Below are 20,710 nucleotides of genomic sequence, written 5' to 3'. Positions count from 1 at the left end.
TGTTGAAGCTGGCGAGAAGGTGTGAAAATTGGATTGGATGGGGGCAAACACTGGGGTGAAAAAACAACTGTCACTTGTCTCAACTTCCCCTTTTCGGCCCCTATTGGTCATTTGCTGCGTCTCACCAGAGATTTGGTCATGGAGTCTGCAGACCTCTGAAAAGATTGAAGTCTCTGGGGGGTGAGGGTGAGGCCTTTTAGAGAACCTGCCATGGGGTGCATATGTGTGAAGAACCAGCCTTTACTGCTGTCCTGGAGCCAGGGACAGAACCCAGGAGTTCTGGCTCCCAGCCCCCCAGTTCTAAGCCACAAGACCCCAGTCCCTTCCCAGAGCCAAGGCCAGAACCCAGGAGTTCTGGCTCCCAGCCCTGCCCCCGTTCTAACGGTAGGTCTGGGATAGACTGACCTGGAAAGGGAAGGACAGTGAGATGATAGCTATTCAGATGTTTCCTTCAGCACATCTCTCTGTATGCATCACAAGCTCTTAAAGGACTGAGTGATCTAGTGGGTTTGTGTGTGTAGGGGGTTAGGAGCCAGGACTCCTGGGGTCTATCAGTGGCTCTGGGAAGGAGCGGGGTGTGGTGGAGTGGAGAGGTGAGCGGGCTGACGGCCAGGACTCCTGGGGTCTATCTGTGACTCTGGGAAAGAGGAGGGTGTGGAGGAGTGGAGAGGTGAGAGGGCTGAAGGCCAGGGCTCCTGGGGTCTATCTGTGACTCTGGGAAAGAGGAGGGTGTGGAGGAGTGGAGAGGTGAGAGGGCTGAAGGCCAGGGCTCCTGGGGTCTATCTGTGACTCTGGGAAAGAGGAGGGTGTGATGGAGTGGAGAGGTGAGTGGGCTGACCGCCAGGGCTCCTGGGGTCTCTCTGTGGCTCTGGGAAGGAGTGGAGTGGGGTGTGGTGGAGTGGAGAGTTGAGTGGGGTGATGGCCAGGACTCCTGGGTTCTATCAGTGGCTCTGGGAAGGAGCGGGGTGTGGCGGAGTGGAGAGGTGAGCGGGCTGACGGCCAGGGCTCCTGGGGTCTATCTGTGACTCTGGGAAGGAGTGGAGTGGGGTGTGGTGGAGTGGAGAGGTGAGCGGGCTGACGGCCAGGGGTCCTGGGTTTTATGCCAAGCTCTGTAGAACCCCTTCTGAGGTTGGAGTCCCACCATTTTTTGGGTTTAGGATTCTCAGTTCTGAACATCCTGACTTGCCTTTCTCTCAGACAGAGCTCCCACAAACCCCCTCTATGTTCCCTTTGTTCCCCTGTTGTGACGATGTAGCCGGGGGCCCCACTTGTGAGGTGACTGTAGCTTGCCTAGCGGCTATTTCCCGGAGCCCGTGGACATCAAGTGGAATTCCGGCAGAGTGACCAACGGGATCAAGACTTCCCAGCCACGGCACAGAGCAGTGGCAGGGCCTTCTCCCTCTTCAGCCAGCTCACCGCCCCTTCCTGCGGCCTGGCGCACAACACCTGCCAGTGCAGTGTGGAGCACACCCCATCCCGTAAAACGATAGATGTGGAGATCACGAATGGTGAGCTATGTTGGGGTGCCAGAGAATGACGAAAGGACTGAGGCAGAAGGGTGCACTAAAGTGTCAGAGGGAGTGGGGGAGATAGAATGATAAAGTCCATGGAAGGGAGGATAGAGAAGAAAAGAGATGGATGTATGGATGGACAGAGACGAGGGAAAGATGGAGAGAGTGAAAGAGAGGGAAGGATGGTACGGAGCATGGGCTAGGTGGGTGGGCAAATGGAGATACAGAAGTATGGATGGAAACAAGGCGGGATAGCTGGAGAGATGACATAGACAGAGTGATAGAGAGATGGAATGGTGCCGAGGGAAGGAAGGAGGGAAAGGTAAAACTTTCCTCTCTCTGTTGTCAGTCAGGACTCGAGCACATTGTGCTCAGTGCTGTACAAATGCAATTGATTCATGATTCTGAGCTGGTATCCATTTTGTCTCTCTGCTGCCAGTATGTGAGTCTCTTATTCATCCTGAGGTTTGCCTCCTGGGCCCCTCCTGTGAGCACAACACCATGGAGAAGCAGCTGGAGGTGGTTTGCCTCCTCCTGAGATTCAGCCCAGGTGCAGCCAAAGTGGAATGGCTGGTGAACGACGAGAAGAGGAACCTTCCCACCACGGACTTCTCCATTGGGAAGGGCACAGACGGCACCTACGTGGGCCAGAGCCAAGTGAACATCACCAGGTAGAGCTGGGAGCAGGGGGACATCTACACCTGTGAAGTCACCCACCCAGTGCGGGGAATGGAGTACTCCATGCACAACACCAGCGAGTGCTTGGGTGAGGGGCTGTGGCCGTGCATGGTGGGGTGGGATGAAGGGTTACCTGGAAACCAGCCTTATCTAAGGGTAAGCGGGACTGTGCCCAGATCCCAGGGTGACATAGAAATACAATCGAGAGATGGATACTAGGAGTGGGTGGGAGCGGGATGGATGGATGCAGTGAAAGATATGGAGGTTGGATGGATAGAGAGCTAGATACTGTGGATAGAAGGAGGAATGACTGGAAGGGAAGATGGATGTGATGGCTGGGTAGAAAGACAGGTCTGATGGATGGATGGAGAAAGGGGATGTGTGTACGTGAATAATTAGTAATAAAGAGCTGGAGGTCTGCACAGGAAAGTGTAGATGGAGAGACAGAAAGTGCTACGGGATTGTCGATAGCTAGAAAGAGGCTTTTTTTCAATGGTTTCTATCTTTCTTCCTTCTAACATCCCATGAAATTGAGGCTCACAAATTAGGGGACTGACAGTCCCCCTCTAAGAGGAGAGGGATAGCTCAGTGGCTTGAGCATTGGTCTGCAAAACCCAGGGTTGTGAGTTCAGTCCTTGAGGGGGCCATTTAGGGAACTAGGACAAAAAATCTGTCTGGGGATTAGTCCTGCTTTGAGCAGGGGGTTGGATTAGGTGACCTCCTGAGCTCCCTTCCAACCCTGATATTCTATGATTCTGTAACACCCATCACTGTAGTATCCTTCATGGTGCAGGGAATTCATGGAGTCTTCTGCCATTCTTTCCCTATTGAAACAAGTCCTTTGTATTTCTGAGCCTGCCTCAGTGGCTCCATCCGTCTCTGTCACCGAGCCGTCTTACGATGACCTGATTGGGGAGACAGCCTGTGTGACATGCCGGGTGCTGGGTTATAGCTTGGTAGATGTTCAGGTGGCTTGGGAAGTGATGAGAAAGCCAGCTCTGATGCAGAGACAAGAAACCTGGAACAAAGCAATGGGATCCAGAGCGTCACCAGCACCCACGAAATAAGCTTGGAGTAATGGAAGAGCAGGACCAAGTTCACTTGCAAAGTGACACCTCCTTGTTTTGGAGAAGTCACCCAGGATATGCCACTCATGGACACAAGTGAATACGTCCGCGTGTAAGTCCCAACTCCCTGTGTGAACTCAGCCAAAGTCACTTTAGTCTCGCTCTGTGCCCAAGCCTGCAAAGTGGGGATAAGGGTCCTTTGTTTCTCTCAGCTAGTGTCTGTTTCTGGAACAGGGGCTCTCTTTCACGTCCCTTCGCCGGCTCGCAGGAGGGGGTTGTGGTCTCAGTCTGGGCCGGTAGACACCACCACAATAATTGTCAGGGTCCATGTTCTCAGACCAGCTTCTGCCATGGAAAATGAAGGCCTTGCAATTCACTAGACTCCAGTAGGGAGGTGAGGCAATAGAGGAGGATCTGGTGAATATTTCCTGGGTCTTTCAAAGCGGTGATTCTGCCGGGGCCCTCATAAGAGGTGATGAGGGACAGAAGATAGAAAGTAGGGTTAAGATGGTCCATCAAAGGTAGATTCATTGAGTCTGAGGCCAGAAGGGATCATCAGGTCATCTAGTCAGACCTCATGTTTCCCTGGCCAGAGTATTTCACTCATTTATCCCTTTGTCGAGCCCAGTAACATGTCTTTGACTAACGCGTCATCTAGAGACACGTCCCGTCTGGATTGGAACCCCTCAGGAGATGGAGAATCCACCACTTCTCTTGATAGTTTGTTCTAATGGTTTTCTTCCAATATTGTTGCCTTACAATGAATTTGAATGTGTCTGGTTTCAGTTTCCGGCCATTGGTTCTTGTTCTGCCTTTTCTGCTAGATTAGAGAACTTTTTAGTACAGGGTTTCTCAAAGCGGGGTCGCAGCTTGTGTAGGGAAAGCCCCTGGTTGGCCGGGCCCGTGTATTTACCTGCCCCATCTACAGCTCTGGCTGATCGTGGCTCCCACTGGCCGTGGATCGGTGTTCCAGGCCAATGGGAGCTGCTGGACGCGGCTGCCAGTAAGTCCCTTGGCCCATGCTGCTTCCAGCAGCCCCCATTGGCCCGGAGCAGGATCCACAGCCAGTGAGAGCCGCGATCGGCGGGACCTGCAGATGGGGCAGGTAAACACACCGGCCCAGCCTGCCAGGGGCTTTCCCTACACAAGCGGCGACCCCTGTTTGAGAAACCCTGTTTTAGTACCTGATGTTTTCTCCCCAGGAAGGTATTCATACACTATTCAAGTCACATCTTCAGTTTGCCCTGACCTGAATCAATATAGCTCCTTAAATCTCTCATTTACAGCTACTGAATCATCATTGAGGCTCTCCTATGAGCCCTTTTCAATTTTTCAAAGCACAAAGTTGTGAAACAGGTGCAAAAATTCTGGAAATGTTAATAAATGTTGGGCTGCTTTTATTTGCTTCCTGGTTTGTGAGTCAGGAAGCAAAGGGAGTGAGTGGGGATCATGTTTCCAGACTTTTCTTTACAACCAGTGGGGATAGACCCTAAATGAAAGCTGAGATTCCATGGTCATAGCATAAGCTGTGGATTTAAGGAAAAACAGCAAATACATAATAAATATGGCCAAGGTTGGCCACCCCTCACATGTTCCACCAAGGGACTAGGAGGAGACACATTCCATCCCTGGGAGAGAAATTAGCTTCATCTCACATCTCTGTCCCTTCCAGCCTACGGTGCCCACGCACCTACTGTCTCAGCCACTGTCTCCTGCCTGGACCCAGAGGAAACTCCAGGGAAGAAAGATTTCCACACGTTCCTCCGTGACGTCACTGGATTCTTCCCGGCAGACGTCAACCTCTGCTGGGAGCACAACAGCTCCATAGTCCCTGCCTCCCACTACAGCAGTGGCCCTGTGTCAGATCTGGTGAGGCCTACTCCACTCGGAGCATCTTGAGAGTGGCCAGGCCCACGGGGGAAGGAGAAGCAGGGCCCCAGGATTTCTGCCTGGTGTGGCACATGACGCTGAATGACACGGTGAAGGTGATGGTGAAGTCACAGAAATGTGAGTTGAAGCTTCCAAAGGGCGACGAGAGGGTTGTTCATCCCAATATGGCCAGGGCCCCCCATTAATCAACACCCACTGAAGGTGTCTCTCCTTCTGCCTTCCCTGGAGGACCTCTACATAGCGCAGAACGCCACCATCAGTTGTTTGGTGAGTGGCATGTAGACCCCTGGCAACCTGGAGGTCTCCTGGAACCGGGGTAGCGGGGGCCCGTTGGCCGTGGTCTCCAGGGGTCCGGTGCTGCAGGAAGATGGTACCTACAGTGCAACCAGCATCCTGCGGGTGTGCGTGGAGGAGTGGCAGGGGGGGGAGGAGTTCACCTGCACCATGAAACACCGAGACATCCCGTCGGCCATTGTCAAGACCATCCGCAAGATTCAAGGTTAGAACTCAGCCTTTCCCCTGTAGGGGACACTTGCCCCAATCTGCCTGGCTCAGGGTGTAGGGAATGGGACATGGATCCTTTTGTCTCTAGGGGTCACCAGCTCTGATCTGGTTTCAGGTCAGTGAGACTGGGTGTTACACATTTGTGTGTGGGATGAAATGTGCAAATTAATGAGAGAGAAGGTGATGGAGAGTCAGGACTCCTGGGTTCTTTTTCCAGCTCTGGGGGCAGTGTGTGTGTGTGTGGGTCTAGTGGGTTATAGCAGGGCGGTTGTGTCAGGGTTGGCAGCCAGGACTCCTGGTTCTCATCCCTCATCATTAACCCTTTGGTGTTTCCTCATGGCAGAGATGTCTCTCCGGGCCCCTTCTGTCTACATCTCCCCTCCTCACGCTGAGGAACTGTCTCTCTGGGAATCAGCCACCATCACCTGCCTGGCCTCCGGGTTCCGGCCCAGAGACATCTTGGTGACATGGAACTAGCAGGACCGGACCGTGCCCCAGGAAGCCTACACCAACGTTAGCCCCGTGCGGGAGGCTGGGAAGGAGGAGCGCTACTTCATCTACAGCAAGGTCAATGTCTTGGCATCCAAATGGGAGCGGGGGGACACCTACGCCTGCGTGGTGGGGCACGACGGTCTGCCCATGACCTTCATCCACTGGAGAGTGGACAAAGCTCCCGATAAACCCACCGCCATCAATGTCTCTGTGATCCTGTCCGACACCAACGTCACTTGCTACTGAGGAGCAGAGCCCTGCGAGCTCCTCACTTCGTATCTGAGGTGGCCACGGAGCCTCGTGGGGTCTGGGATTCCTCTGAGCCTGTGTGTAAAGCTTTGGGAGCTCTGGTGTACGGAGCATGGCTGTGTGTGGAATATGCCCAAATAAAATGCACCATGCTGGAGCTTGTTTTCAATGGGATGTCTTCTTCAAGCAGGGACCATCTCTATGTCTTATCCACCAGCCCAGCCTCCCTCCTGCGTCATCTATATCCATTCACCAGCCTTCTTTCTGACGTATCTCTTACTGTCCATCCACTCTCCTTTTCTTATGCATTCTCTAGATCTATTCATTAAAGCTTCCTTCTGCAGGATCTATCCATCCATTCTATCCTCTGCTGTACTTTTGTCTGTTTCCCCCTCTTTACTAGCTGTCCATTTTCCTGCCCACTTGCAAATCTCTCTCTCTGCACTGTGTCTGTTTATCCATATTTCGGTTGGCAATATCTGAGTTTGTCTGTTCTCCCTTTTGCAATCCTGTCCATCCGTCCAACATCTGCAGTGTCATCTGTCTATATTAGCTTCTACAACATCCATCCATCCTCATGCAGTGTCATGAGTCTAGCTGTCCATCCCTGTCCACAGAGAGGCTGGGAGGGGATATTTTGGCACAAAAGGATTATATCTGGGATGCTCAGAGGGGTGAGATGCCCAACTCCCCTTGGAATTATGAATTTATTTCAGTGGCAACTAACTGCCTAAGAGTCCTTTAAAGACCCCAGCCCAAGTGGCTTGTCTCTGGTCACACTGCAGGTCAGTGGGAGAGATGGGAATAGAGCCCTGATTTCCCATCTCCAAGACTTGCATCTTAACCATCGCATCTGTCTAGCAATGTAGCCCTGGCTGCTATGGCGTCAGAACCACTAGCAGATGCGTCCTCACCTAACCACATAAGATGCAGAGGCAGAGCCCCCAGGAATCTGATGTTATGTCTGCAGGGAGATAGGCATCAGTGTGAGAGGATCTTTCATTGCCACGAGCTCCGTCCCCATTGTCCCTGGATTTGTGACCAGGGGGGTGGTGATGAGGGAAAGTGATTTCACTTCTGAGTACAGTACTGGGGAGACTGACACTGGAATACAGCATCCGGTTCTGGGGTGAACGTGCAGCAGTGGTCAGAAGCAGTAACGACATGTTGGGAATCATTAGGAAAGGGACAGATACTAAGACAGCAAATACCACATTGCCTCTGTATAAATCCACGGCACGCCCACATCTTGACTGCTGCGCACAGTTCTGGTCACCCCATCGCCAAAGAGATAGAACAGAAATAGAGAAGGTTCAGAGAAGGGCAACAGAAATGATCAGGGCTATGGAACAGCTTCCATATGAGAAGAGGTTAAAGCGGCTGGGACTGTTCATCTAGGGAGACAACTGGGGGGATTTTACAGAGGTCAATACACTCATGACTCGTGTGACAAAAGGAAGTGTTATTTACTCCTTCACATAACACAAGAACCATGGTTCACCCAATGAAATTAAATGGCCACAGGTTTACAGCAATCACACAACAGAGTCAAACTGTGGAACTTGTTGACTAAGGATGTTGTGAAGTCCAGAAGCATGACTGGGTTCAAAAAAGAATTTGATAAATTCATGGAGAATAGGTCCATCAATGACTATTAGCCAAGCAGGTCATTGATGCAACCTTATGTTCTTGGTGTCCCTAAGCCTCTTATGGTCAGATGCTGGGACTGTATGACAGTGGATTAATCATTTGACCATTGTCCCATTCTGGCTATTCCATCTGATGCATCTGGTATCTGCCACTGTTGGAAGACAGGATACTGGGGTAGCTGGACAACTGGTCCCATGCACTGTGGCCATTCTCTTGTCCAATATTCAAAAAGAAGGTTGAAAAATTGGAGAGGGTGCAAAAGAGAGCTAGAAAAATGAGTAGAGGGCTGGAGAAAATACCTTCCAGTGAGAGATAGGAGGAGCTGAATCAGCTGAGCTTATGAAAGAGACATTCAAGAGTTGGCTTCAATGATATGTATAAGTACCTGCATGGAGAGTGACTGGGGTCCCTGGGGGGCCATGCTGAGATCACACAGTCGGGGCAAATTGCAAAGAATGGGGCAGCCAATCCCCCCAGACTGGTGGTTATCCTGATAGATTCACCAAACTAGAAACAAAACAGCTTCTACAATACCTTACTGGTTACCCAGAAGACAGAAATACAGCTCCCTTAAAGCAACCCAGCCTTGAGCTCCCACCCAGATAGGATGAGGATTACTGAAAATCTTGTTCATCATATAAAAGTTCTGTCAGTCCCAAAGGATTGGAGACATTACCCACCAGGTCAATGAGTATTTCAGATCTTACCCAAATAGTCAATTCTTATGAAGTAAGTTACAATTTATTAGAAAAGATAAGAGTGAGAGAGTGAGTCTGGTTAAAAGACACATGCATAAAGGTAGGAATTGAGTTCTTAGGTCAGTTTCATAGCAGAGGTGGTTGGCTTCAGAGTTGCAAAGAGTCCCTTGAACGAGTTTTTCAGGTTATAGTCCAGGGTTTCTCAAGCAAGGGTTGCTGCTTGTGTAGGGAAAGCCCCTGGTGGGCCGGGCCAGTGTGTTTACTTGCCCCGTCCACAGGTCCGGCCCATTGTGGCTCCTGCTGGGCACGGATTGCTGCTCCGGGCCAATGGGAGCTGCTGGAAGTGGCAGCCAGTAAGTCCCTTGGCCCATGCCGCTTCCCACAGCCCCCATTGGCCTAGAGCAGCGATCCGTGGTCAGTGGGAGCCGCGATTGGCCGGACCTGCAGATGGGACAGGTAAACACACCATCCTGGCCCGGCCCGCTAGGGGCTTTCCGTACACAAGCAGCGACCTCTGTTTGAGAAACCCTGTTATAGTCCAATGTCTTCGGTGGCAATTCGGCAGGAATCCTCTGGGTGGCCCTGGCTATCACAGCCCTGGGGAAATGCTTTGGGCAACTTCTTAACTTCTGCTGGGCTTATGAGCTGGTCTGCCAACCGGCAATCAGGGTGGAGCCGATAAGGCAGTGAGCTACAGGCCAGGTGTGCGCGTCAGGTTGCCTGGGATTGGCGCTGCTGCCAGTCAGATTCCTGACACTGCCCGACGATCAGTCAGAGGTAATCAGGAATGATTATTTATTAATAATCAACCACCCATCATCCCTAATGAGCGACTTCCCATCAAGATTGACTCAGCAGTGATCAATAAATGAGAATCAAGAGTCTATTATCAATTCCAATCATTTATCACTGAGAAATCAATAATCAGGGATTGGCTATTTCTGGTCAGTGCCTAGTGATCTGTAATTAATGCTGAGTAGCCATTAATCTGCAATTGATTATCAATAATCAATTCTCACAGATCAGTAATTAATGTTAATCAAGGATCAAGCATCAACCATTAATAAGCTGCTAGTAATTATTAACTGATCATAATCACTTATCCATAATCAGCAATGAATGATCAATGACCAAAAAGGAATGATCACTAATTAAGAAGCCAGAACAAATGTTCAAGGACCAATGAGCGTCAATCACTAACCACTCAGCCATGATCACTAAGGATCTGTAGTGGGGCCCAGATGCACAAAGGGCCATAGGAGCCTGTGAAGCCGGTTCTGTGGCGGGGACATGGTGCCGGGACCTGGAACCAGAAGCAGAATCGGCTTAGACAGCCGTGTCTCCCCAGGGAGTTAGTGTGCGGCACCCGCTGGGCAGTGGTCTTTCCCTGAGGCAGTTTGACAAGGCCGGTGTCTCTGTCTGGAATTTGAGCTCCAGCTCAACGCAGAGACCCTGGCAGGATGCAGGCGTGACTGGACCAGGTCCATGGCCCAGGCTACACAGCAGGACAGGCTAGATGGTCCCAAAGGACCCTTCTGGCCTTGCTCTCCCAGCGTAGGATGCTGCCCATGAGAGCAACGCCAGGTCCAATGGCACTGGCCGAACCCCTCTGCTCTCTGTGTCCCACAGGTGCGGTGAGTGCCCGGCTCCGGGCTCCTAGGAGGTGGACAGCATTGCTTCATCCTCTTCATTCCCTGCCTCCATCCTCAGCCCTCCCGGGCTCCTGCCCCCTCTCCGGGCTCCTGCCCCCTCTCCGGTCTCCTGTCCCCTCTCCGGACACCTGGAGGGACCATGTTCCACAGCAGCTAAGAGGGCTCGACAACGGCCACTGAAGGGTCTGAGCTCTGCAGAGCCCAGAGCAGGGAGGGCAGAGTCCTTCCCTGGACGTCCCCAAGGGGCTGCCCGTGCTGAAGCTTGAACTCAGCCCCATTCCCCTCCATCCTCCACCCCCGTCCCATGGCAAGGACTGGATTTCCTTGTGCGCGTGTGTGTGCGCTCGTGCACACGCATCTGTGTCCCAAGTTCTGGTCAACCTGGAATCTGTCAATGGCGAAGAGTCTCATTGGCTCCTTTCTTTAACTTGCAACTTACACAGGAATTTTGAGTTTGATCCAGAATAAAATGAGTTCAAAATTGGTAGCTGCATTTCAGGATGGGTTTTGGGAGATTTTACCAAGGAGAATGCTAGACGCTGTATGTCTCAGTCCCCTGGTATTTGTCTACGCATCCGTCCATCCTGATACGTACACATCTATCTTTCTTTCTTTCTTTCTTTCTTTCTTTCTTTCTTTCTTTCTCATGCATGCCACCCTATCTGACCAATGGCTTTCTCTGCCCCAGAGATCTCCCCTTCCTGCCCATCCGTCCCAGCCTGTATAGGCTGAGGGACGAGGCCCCAGTTCTCTGTGTTTGTAGCTAGACCCCTATCTCCCATTGGGGCCAGTTCAGCGCGCACCTGTCATTTTATTCCCCATGCCCGGAAGCACCCCTACAGACATGACATGCCCCTCTGGAGGGCGTCAGGGGTCCCTGAAAGTCCGGGATGGAGGTTATGAATGAGATGGAGCCTGATTTGTTTATGTATTTATTTATTTATTTATTGTCACTCAGTGCACACAATAAAAGTCACAGACACATACCACCCACAAAAATCCCAATGAAAAGCTAAATATGCAACATACAGCATGACAGACACAACTCTGGCTATGGTCCTGCCCCAGGGCGGGGGGCTGGCTCGCACAGGGGGTGGGGAAGGGACGTGGGGCCTTTCCTCTCTAGGGGCGCTGGCTTTGATCCAGCCCCAGAGCAGGGACTGTTGGGCTCAGGAGGGTGGGAAGTGGGAGAGGGGTTGTTTCCTTGCTAGGGGCGCTGGTTCCCTGCATGATACGAGTTGTCCAGTCTTAGCCAAGCTCCGAGCAGGGCAGCATCCCTAGTGGCTGAGGGCTGATTAGGCCATGTGGAGTGAGGTCCTGTCTCCCCCCCGAGGGGTCTCCCAGGGGCACAGCGCTGGTGGGGGGCAGCTGTGGGACTCAGAGTGGTGTCGCCAATGGAGCCAGAAGCCCCGAACCCTTGTCTCTGGGCAGATGGGGGCAGCAGCTTCTACACCACGCGCTGGATCACGTTCTTGTACTCGGGGCCACTCGCCTTCTTCAGCTGCACCAGGGTGGAGAAAAACCACTTCACCTGCAGTGGGGCAGATAGAGGAAGGGTGAGAGGGGTCAGTGCTGGGGGGAGCTGCTCTGTCTGTCTGTGTCATTCCTTCCTGCTTTTCTGTCTGTGTCTTATTCATTCAGTCTCTGTCTTATTCATCCATTCTCCTTTCTCCTTCATTCCTCTCTTCTTTCTTTCCCCTCCATGCTGCCCTCTACTGTGTTAAAGGCATTAATTATTTCGTACCTACGTTCGTTCTCTCTCTCACCTTGAACAGGGTCACGGTAGCGCTGTAGCACACGCTCAAGAGGAAGAGGGTGATGAAGACCGAGATGCTTGACCAGAGTCCATCCAGCTCCTCATCCTCGTCCTCGCTGCAAAACTCACCTGACACAATCACCTCTGTTGAGGAGAGAGAAAGAGACATCAGCTCGGACTCAGCCACTGTGACAGAGAGAGCTCGGACTGTGCGTCCAGCACCAACCTGCCTATCCGCTTCTCTATCCATCCTTCCATCCCTCCCCCATTCCCGCTCCAGACACATCCAGCCATCCATCCTCACACACCCCTCCACCAATCCATCCATGACCACACACCCCTCCACACATCCATTTCTAGATACAACCATCCCTCCATCCATCTGTCCATCCATGACCACACACCCCTCCATCTATCCATTTCTGGATATCATCCATCCATCCCTACACACCCCTCCACCCATCTGTCTCTAGACACAACCCTCCATTCATCAAACCATCCATTACACACATCTTCACTTGCTCTTTCCCTTTGCACACCCTCTCTCTCCCTCCATTCCCACAAGAGGTGGCTCAGGATCCCTTAGAGGGTAAATTCATAGGTGTATGTGAGGTGCCAGGATGCGGCCACAACAGAGGAGCCCGCTAAAGACTAGGATGGCTGGATTTCACGCGTGTACCTCTATGACACTTGTCCCAATGTACCTAAACACTCAGGAGTCACTTCTGATGGAACACAGCAACCTCTGGGGCTGTTTATTTGGGGCTCCCTTGGGTGGCACTGGGACGGTGGCATCTGGTGGCTGTTTATAGAGGTGATCTCTAAGCTGGCACTGAGATGTGCCCCCTTTGGGGTGGCACACAGGGGCTGTTTAGATAGGGACCCTTTGCCTAAATGCCAAGCTGTAGCTGGCATGGGGTGTGCTGATCACTGTTTCTTTGATGAACAGAGTCATGAGTAATTTAATGATGGGGAGGCTCATGTTTATCTCTCAGAGGAAAGATGGTGCCCCCTGTATCACAGCACCCCCTAGCATAGCAGTGGGGGCATTGAGGTCAGCTCTGACTGTGAGGGGAGATCACCCCATACTGAGCCCACTGCAGGTGTGCATGGCTTCTGGGTGATGCAGGCCTCACTCCCCAGGTAAAGGGGGCTCAGAGGATTTGGTTGGAGTTGGTAGCTGCTTCTTAGACGTGGGTGAGGTATCCCCATATAAACTGACTCCCGCATACCCCACCCCAGAGTAAAACATAGCCCAGTGCCGGGGGAGGGGTCCGTGAATAACCAGACGCCATGTTCCACCCCAGAGAGGACACAACTCAGCACAGGGTGAGAGATTCCTGTAACACCTGTCCCGGAGACAGCTGTATCTTAGAGTTGGCTGCGAGTGGAGGGAGAACAGACTGTGTGGCTGCCTCTGGGTGCATGTCTGTGTCTCTCTGTGTTGTGTGTCTCTCTGTGTGTACAAACACGACAGCTCAGGTGGGAGGGTCCCTGGGTCATGCCATGTTACAGGTGTGTCCATCTGTACAAGATCTCTCTCTCTCTGTCTCTTTCTCAGCAACGGCCCCACTCTCTTACTGTGTGTGCCCCTGCGCTGCCCCAGGATAACAGCATCCGGCGAAGTGAGCATTCACCCAGGAAAGCTCACGCTCCAATATGTCTGTTAGTCTGTAAGGTGCCACAGGACTCTCTGCTGCTTTTACAGCCCTAACACTGCCGCCGCTGCTACCCACTCTTTGGCACCACATGCCAAGCGTTGGGCTTGGCACTGGTGTGGTCAAGCCCTGCGCTCGCCCATCCAGCCCTGAGGCTGACACACACACACGGGTGCATGTGGGTGCCCTTTTGGGGCTATGTAGGAGATGGGGCTCATGTGTGGGGCCATAGATGAGTCTGCCTCCTCTGTCTCAACCCCACATCAACAGTCCTAGTGAGACTTTAGGTGAGTCCCTGCTTAGTGTCTGCTCCAGGTAACAGCCCTACTAGTGCTGCTGCTTTGCGAGCACTGGGTGCCAGAAGCTGATCCCTGGTGTGGGGTGTTTGCTGTCTGTTGCTCTATGACCCCCTCCTCAGCTACCACAGAGGGTTGGGGTGGAAGGAGACACCTTAGTTTCTTAGCTAGCTAGGTAGGTGTATGTAGGGGTCAGGGAATTTGAATTGTCCTCCCTTCACTGATTCTGTCTCAAAATACTCCCTGCTCCTCTCTGGGGTGGGATGGGATGTGGGGTAAATGTTGACCCTGAAACGGCGCCCCTCTGGGCATGCACAGGTTCGAGCCTAGAGGGCCTTGTCTCAGTGGGATCCTAGAGATTGCTTAGCCATCCATCCATCCATCCATCCATCCTGATCCATAAACATCCATATATCCCCATATCTTCCATCCATCCCTCCTGATCTGTACCATCCATCCATCCTTCCTCATCCATAAACATCCATCCATCACTATATCTTCCATCCATCCATCCATCCTTCGTCATCCATAAACACCCATCCATCCCTATATCTTCCATCCATCCCTCCTGATCTGTACCATCTGTCCATCCTTCCTCATCCATAAACACCCATCCATCCCTATATCTTCCATCCATCCCTCCTGATCTGTACCATCCATCCATCCTTCCTCATCCATAAACATCCATCCATCCCTATATCTTCCATCCATCCATCCATCCTTCGTCATCCATAAACACCCATCCATCCCTATATCTTCCATCCATCCCTCCTGATCTGTACCATCTGTCCATCCTTCCTCATCCATAAACACCCATCCATCCCTATATCTTCCATCCATCCCTCCTGATCTGTACCATCTGTCCATCCTTCCTCATCCATAAACACCCATCCATCCCTATATCTTCCATCCATCCCTCCTGATCTGTACCATCCATCCATCCTTCCTCATCCATAAACATCCATCCAATCCTATATCTTCCATCCATCCCTCCTGATCTGTACCATCCATCCATCCATCCATCCATCCTTCCTCATCCACAAACACCCATCCATCCCTATATCTTCCATCCATCCCTCCTGATCTGTACCATCCATCCATCCTTCCTCATCCATAAACATCCATCCATCCCTGTATCTTCCATCCATCCCTCCTGATCTGTACCATCCATCTGTCCTTCCTCATCCATAAACATCCATCTAACCCTATATCTGTATCTTCCACCATCCATACGGATCTGTACCCACCCATCCATTCTTGTTCCTAACCATCCATCCAATGTGCAGTCCATTATTCAATCCGTCCATCCTCATCCCTCACCGTCCACCCAGGCAAGCCCATCCACTTATCTATCTATCTATCTATCTATCTATCTATCTATCTATCCTTTTCAGTATACATCCACCCCATCCCTTTATCACCATCGGTACTCATTGACTCTCATGCATCCATTGCCATCTATCGTTTCCCAAACATGCGTAGTCAGCCATTATATTTAGCCATTCTTTCATCCTTATCTCTCACTCACTCACTATGTGTAATAACCCCTTCATCCAGGCACCTGCCCATCCCCATCTGTACCAATCCAGTGCCATATGTGACTACCAATCCACCACCATTCATTTATACATCCATTCATCCCCATCTCCACCCATCCATCTATCACTCTCCATCCATTTATTCATCCATCACTCCTTCAGAAAGTGTGCCCATCCAACATTCGCCATCCATCCATCTATACCCCCCCAACACACCCCTCTATCCATCCATCCACCCTTCTGCAGATCCCCAGGGATTTTTTCTATCCCTTGACATCTATTTATCCATTGGCATCCACCCTCTTTGAACCATCCAACCATTAGTCCCTGTGTACAGTGCAGTCTTGTAGCAGGCACACTGGGTGGGACATGCAGGACACCTGGCTTCTGTTTCTAGCTCTGTCATTGACATGCTTGGTAATTTTGGGCAGGACTCTCCCCCTCTTGGTACCTCTGTTCTCTTCCTCCTCTTTCTCTATTTAGGCTGTGAGAAGGACTGTCTCCTGCTGTCTGTGCTGTGCCCATCCCAATAGGGTCCTGGTCTTAGTTGGGGATATAGGGGTTAATTTAATCCAAATAATGATCTCCCTATTTCTCTCTTGCTGCTTGTGATATCTCAGTGTATTTGTCCTGCCATCTGAAGTATGTATCCATTTAATCATCTCTCTGAACACGTGGCCTTCCAACTGAGATTGGCTTGAATGTGTCTGTTCCTCTGCAGTATGTCTGTAATTGTGCATCTACCCCCTTCTCCATCACTGTTTCCATGGTGTGTATGTACTCGTGCATGTATTCATCCTTCCTTACACGGCATGGACCCACATATCTACCCATCCTTCCTTGCACGGCATGGACCCACATATCTACCCATCCTTTCTTCCATGGCATGGACCCATATATCTACCCGTCCTTCCTTCCACGGCATAGGCCCACATATCTATCCATCCTTCCTTCCGTGGCATGGACCCACATATCTACCCATCCTTCCTTCCGTGGCAACTACTCATATTTCCTTTCATGGCATCAACCCATGTATCTCCCCATCCATCCATGGTATATATGTATCCACCCATACAGGATCTGGGAATTGGCATCCCCAGTCTTATAGCATCTCAGTTTCTCCCAGCCTGCAACCTGGGACCTCGTCCACCTTGGGCGACCCGCAGATTTCACCCAGTCACACCACAAGAAGGAGACCTGGGTGTGAGCTCAGACTAGTTCCATTTATTCACTTGTTGTCATGCAGGGCACAGAGATTATTTACAGGAAGCTGTACTGGACAGTGCTAGCAGTGGGGCTGGGAGGAGCCTTCTTCATTTACCAGAGACTTTGCTGACGCTGCGTTGGGTGAACTTCATGGAGAGGGCTTGGTGGCTGACCATGCAGGTGTAGGTGTCCCCGCTGTTCCAGCTGGCCTTGCTGACTTTCAGCTTGCTGTAAAGGAAGAAGTTCGAGTCACTGGCTCCATCCTTCATGGGCGGGGTGGTGATGTAGTCGGTCTCCTTTTCACCATCATGGTTCTTCATCCACTGCACCGAGATGTCCTCGGGGAAGAAGCCCCGCACCAGGCAGGTGACGCTGACAGAGTCTCCTTTGCTGCTCAGCTCGTGCATGTGGGGCTGCAGGAGGTAGACGCCCGGGGCGGACTGCTTGCCTTCAGTGAGTGGAGATGGAGGACACAGATGAGGAGCAGATGGGGAGACAGATGTGTGTGTGTGCGGAAGATCCCCTCTCTCTGGGGCAGACTGGGAGCTGGTGGTCTCTGGAGCAGTGTGTACTCAGGGGCCAGGATCCCGGGCTTCCCCATAAGGAGGGGGGAAGGAAGATCCCCTCTCTCTTCCAGGATGAGGGGCGAGAAGGTCCGAGGAGCTGATCTCAGAGCAGAATTGGGATGGAGGGATTTGGTGATGCACTGAGGAGGGGAGGGACGGACCACCCACCTGGGGGTTGGGGTTCAGGCAGGAGCATGGGGCTGCTGGGACTGGGATGAGGGTGTAGTTCTTCTTAGCCCAGACCCTCCTGCCAAGCCCATCTCCTCCTCTACCTGGTCTTCCCTGCAAAGCCCATCCGGTGCCCCCCTGCTGAGCCCCCGGCTCCCTGCAGCACAGTGCCCCCTGCCGAGCCCCTCCCTGCTCCCTGCTGCACAGTGCCCCCTGCTGAGCCCTCCCCGCTGCCTGCTGCACAGCGCCCCCTGCTGAACCCTCCCCACTCCCTGCAGCACAGCGCCCCCTGCTGAGCCCTCCCTGCTCCCTGCAGCACAGCGCCCCCTGCTGAGCCCCCGGCTCCCAGCTGCACAGCGCCCCCTGCTGAACCCTCTCCACTCGCTGCAGCACAGCGCCCCCTGCTGAGCCCCCGGCTCCCAGCTGCACAGCGCCCCCTGCTGAACCCTCCCCACTCCCTGCAGCACAGCGCCCCCTGCCGAGCTCTCCCTGCTCCCTGCAGCACAGTGCCCCCTACTGAGCCTTCCCCACTCTCTGCTGCACAGCGCCCCCTTCTGAGCCCTCCCCACTCCCAGCAGCACAGCGCCCCCGCTGAACCCTCCCCGCTCACTGCAGCACAGCGCCCCCTGCTGAGCCCTCCCTGCTCCCTGCAGCACAGCGACCCCTGCTGAGCCTTCCACACTCCCTGCAGCACAGCGCCCCCTGCTGAGCCCTCCCTGCTCCCTGCAGTACGGCGCCCCCTGCTGAGGCCCCGGCTCCCTGCAGCACAGTGCTCCCTACTGAGCCCCTGGTTCCCTGCAGCACAACGCCCCCTGCTGAGCCCCCCTCTTGCTGCAGCACAGCGCCCCCATTAACCCCCCCGCTCCCTGCAGCACGGCGGTCCCTGCTGAGCCCCCGGCTCCCTGCAGCACAGCACCCCCTGCTGAGCCCCCCGCTCCCTGCAGCACAGCACCCCCTGCTGAGCCCCCCGCTCCCTGCAACATAGCGCCCCCAATTGATTCCCCTGCCCTGCTATCTGCACCCAACACCGTCTACCTGTCCCCATTCCCTCCCATCGCTCTGTGGTGTCTCTCTCCATCCACCCACCCACCCACCCCAGCGACTCCATCAGCTCACAGCACCAGCAGGCTCCCATCCTCTCTCCCTGCAGCAGTCACCAGAGCAGGGACCTGAGACAACCCCAGCCCTTCCCACCCCCCTCCCTCCCCGGGCCGCGCCGCACCGTCCCTACTTGGGATTTCCTTGGAGATGCTGGAGCGGGTGGGCTGGTGCTCTACGGTGCATCGATAGGTGTTAGACTCCCAGCGGCTGGCCGGGACGGTGACCTGGCTGCTGAGCGAGTAGAGGCCACTGGAAGGTTGCAGCATGGAGGGATAGGTCCTCACGTCCGAGGAGCCGACGTTGGGGCTCCATGTCACGGTGACCGGCTCGGGGAAGTAGCCTTTGGCCAGGCAGCCGAAGGTGACCTGGGAGGTGGTGACTTCGCCGGTGCAGGAGGTCAGGGGGAAGACAGATGGGGCCGTTTTGCTAGCTGCAAAGGGAGAGAGAGTGAGGCCATGAGACACAGCCCCACTGAGCCCTGCCCCGCTCTGTGCAGACCAGGCCCTAGCTTGACACTGGGGCCAGCACTCTATGCCGAGGGGAGAATGCCCCTAGTGAGCCCCATGCTGCTCCATTCACACAGCACAGTTTGGGGTGAGACTGTTGACAGCTGCAAGGTCTTAGTAATGTCTGTGTGTAAGTGGGCACCTGAGATAGGCTGCCCCCCATCTTCCAGGTTGTGTCACAGACTGAGCAGGATCAGGGCCCCCAGTACTCTTGGTGCTAAACAGACCCTGTTGTACTAGCGATTTTAGCTTGGCAATGAATATTAAATGTTATATTCTCATTAGCCTTCTAGGTGGTAACAACAATGGCCACTGCTGGCTCGTAAGCATTTCTATGGCTCAAACACACGTGGTTAGATATCCTCAGAAAGACTGGGACTGTCAATTGAACCCGGGACATATGGGCCTTTGGGTTAGAGTTCGGGTTATAATTATACGTGGGGAGGAGGATTAAGGGTTAGCGGTTAGGGTCAGGTGCTGGGGGTAAGGGCTATAGGGTGCAGAGATGGAATTATGGGCGATGGTTTAATGGTTTGGGTCAATATTTAATGTGTTGTGATTGAATTTCTAGAAAATTTTACAGCCATTCAACCTTCAAATACCAACCAGTTCTGCTGCCATTTCCCAGAGGGAGTTAGTGAGACTCTTGGGTCCTACCCCAAGGGTCAGTTTGCGACAATGGCTCATATTTCTGAGGCTGGGATGCTTGATACCCAACTGGAGACACAGAAACCCTAGTGCTCAGAGAGTTAAGGTGGGGAGGTTCGGGTTAGAGCTGGGGTTATGGTTAGGGGTATAATTGATCGTTAGTACTTGTATCACAGTGGTCTAGAAAACCCAGTCTAGGACCAGGTCTCATTGTGCCAGGAACTTTACAGAGAAATAACAATGAGGGCTCTACTGATCCCAGGACCATTGCAGCCTGAGCAATCTGAAGTCAGGGTTTGGGGGATAAGATTGGGACGTTGGGGTTAGGGGTTGGGTGTGAAGAGAGGGTCAGAGTTGGGGGTCAGAGTTAGGGAGTAGGGGTTAGAGAGCCATGGTTAAGGACGAAGATTGGACTCTAGGGAAAGGATGAGGATTAGGGTGTTGAGGTGAAGGAATGGGTGCATCTGTTGGGGTTAAGATGCTGGGGTTAGGGTCATGGTTAGGGAGCTAGGACAGAATTCGGGGTCTAAGTAGTTGGGTTTAAGGTTTGGTTTAGGGTCATAGTTCTGGGGTTAGGGTAAAAAACCTTCCCTCCCCCAAACTCAGTAGTCGACTGGTTATCACCACCCCTAGCTCACGACCTTTCTAGCCAGGTTCCCACTCAAGAAACTACTCAGATTCTAACCAACCGGGATGAAGATTTTCTGGACACTTTCCCAAACTCTGTGGGAGAAATCTCCCAAGAATTCCAGCTGCCTCACTTTCTAGATGCCCAAAGCTGAGGCGCCTTGGCGTGCACTTACCGGGGTCTGCATCTCCAGTGAGCTTTAGCCAGAGACGTCAGAGCTTGTCCCCCGGAAAGGAAGCCCAACGCGT

General features: G+C 52.9%; 4 gene segments (V, D, J or C); 1 reads left to right on the top strand and 3 right to left on the bottom strand.

Moving 5' to 3' along the window:
• LOC127031858 (immunoglobulin heavy constant mu-like) overlaps positions 1 to 10,431 on the top strand; it is a 167,772-nt gene extending 157,341 nt beyond the window's left edge. The window contains 1 exon segment of the C gene segment in view: positions 10,369 to 10,431. Coding sequence covers positions 10,369 to 10,377 — 9 coding nt within the window.
• The window catches only part of LOC127031885 (Ig gamma-3 chain C region-like), a 68,886-nt gene extending 51,597 nt beyond the window's left edge, over positions 1 to 17,289 (bottom strand). The window contains 1 exon segment of the C gene segment in view: positions 16,961 to 17,289. Coding sequence covers positions 16,961 to 17,252 — 292 coding nt within the window.
• The window catches only part of LOC127031863 (Ig gamma-3 chain C region-like), a 214,995-nt gene that overhangs the window by 12,521 nt on the left and 181,764 nt on the right, over positions 1 to 20,710 (bottom strand).
• LOC127031862 (Ig gamma-1 chain C region, membrane-bound form-like) overlaps positions 1 to 20,710 on the bottom strand; it is a 192,423-nt gene that overhangs the window by 168,830 nt on the left and 2,883 nt on the right. The window contains 1 exon segment of the C gene segment in view: positions 18,905 to 19,110. Within this exon segment, the coding sequence occupies positions 18,905 to 18,946 (42 nt within the window).

Source organism: Gopherus flavomarginatus, chromosome 11, assembly GCF_025201925.1.
Source record: "Gopherus flavomarginatus isolate rGopFla2 chromosome 11, rGopFla2.mat.asm, whole genome shotgun sequence".
In the NCBI taxonomy this organism is placed as follows: Eukaryota; Metazoa; Chordata; order Testudines; family Testudinidae; genus Gopherus; species Gopherus flavomarginatus.
This window is presented reverse-complemented; position numbering and strand designations above follow the sequence as displayed.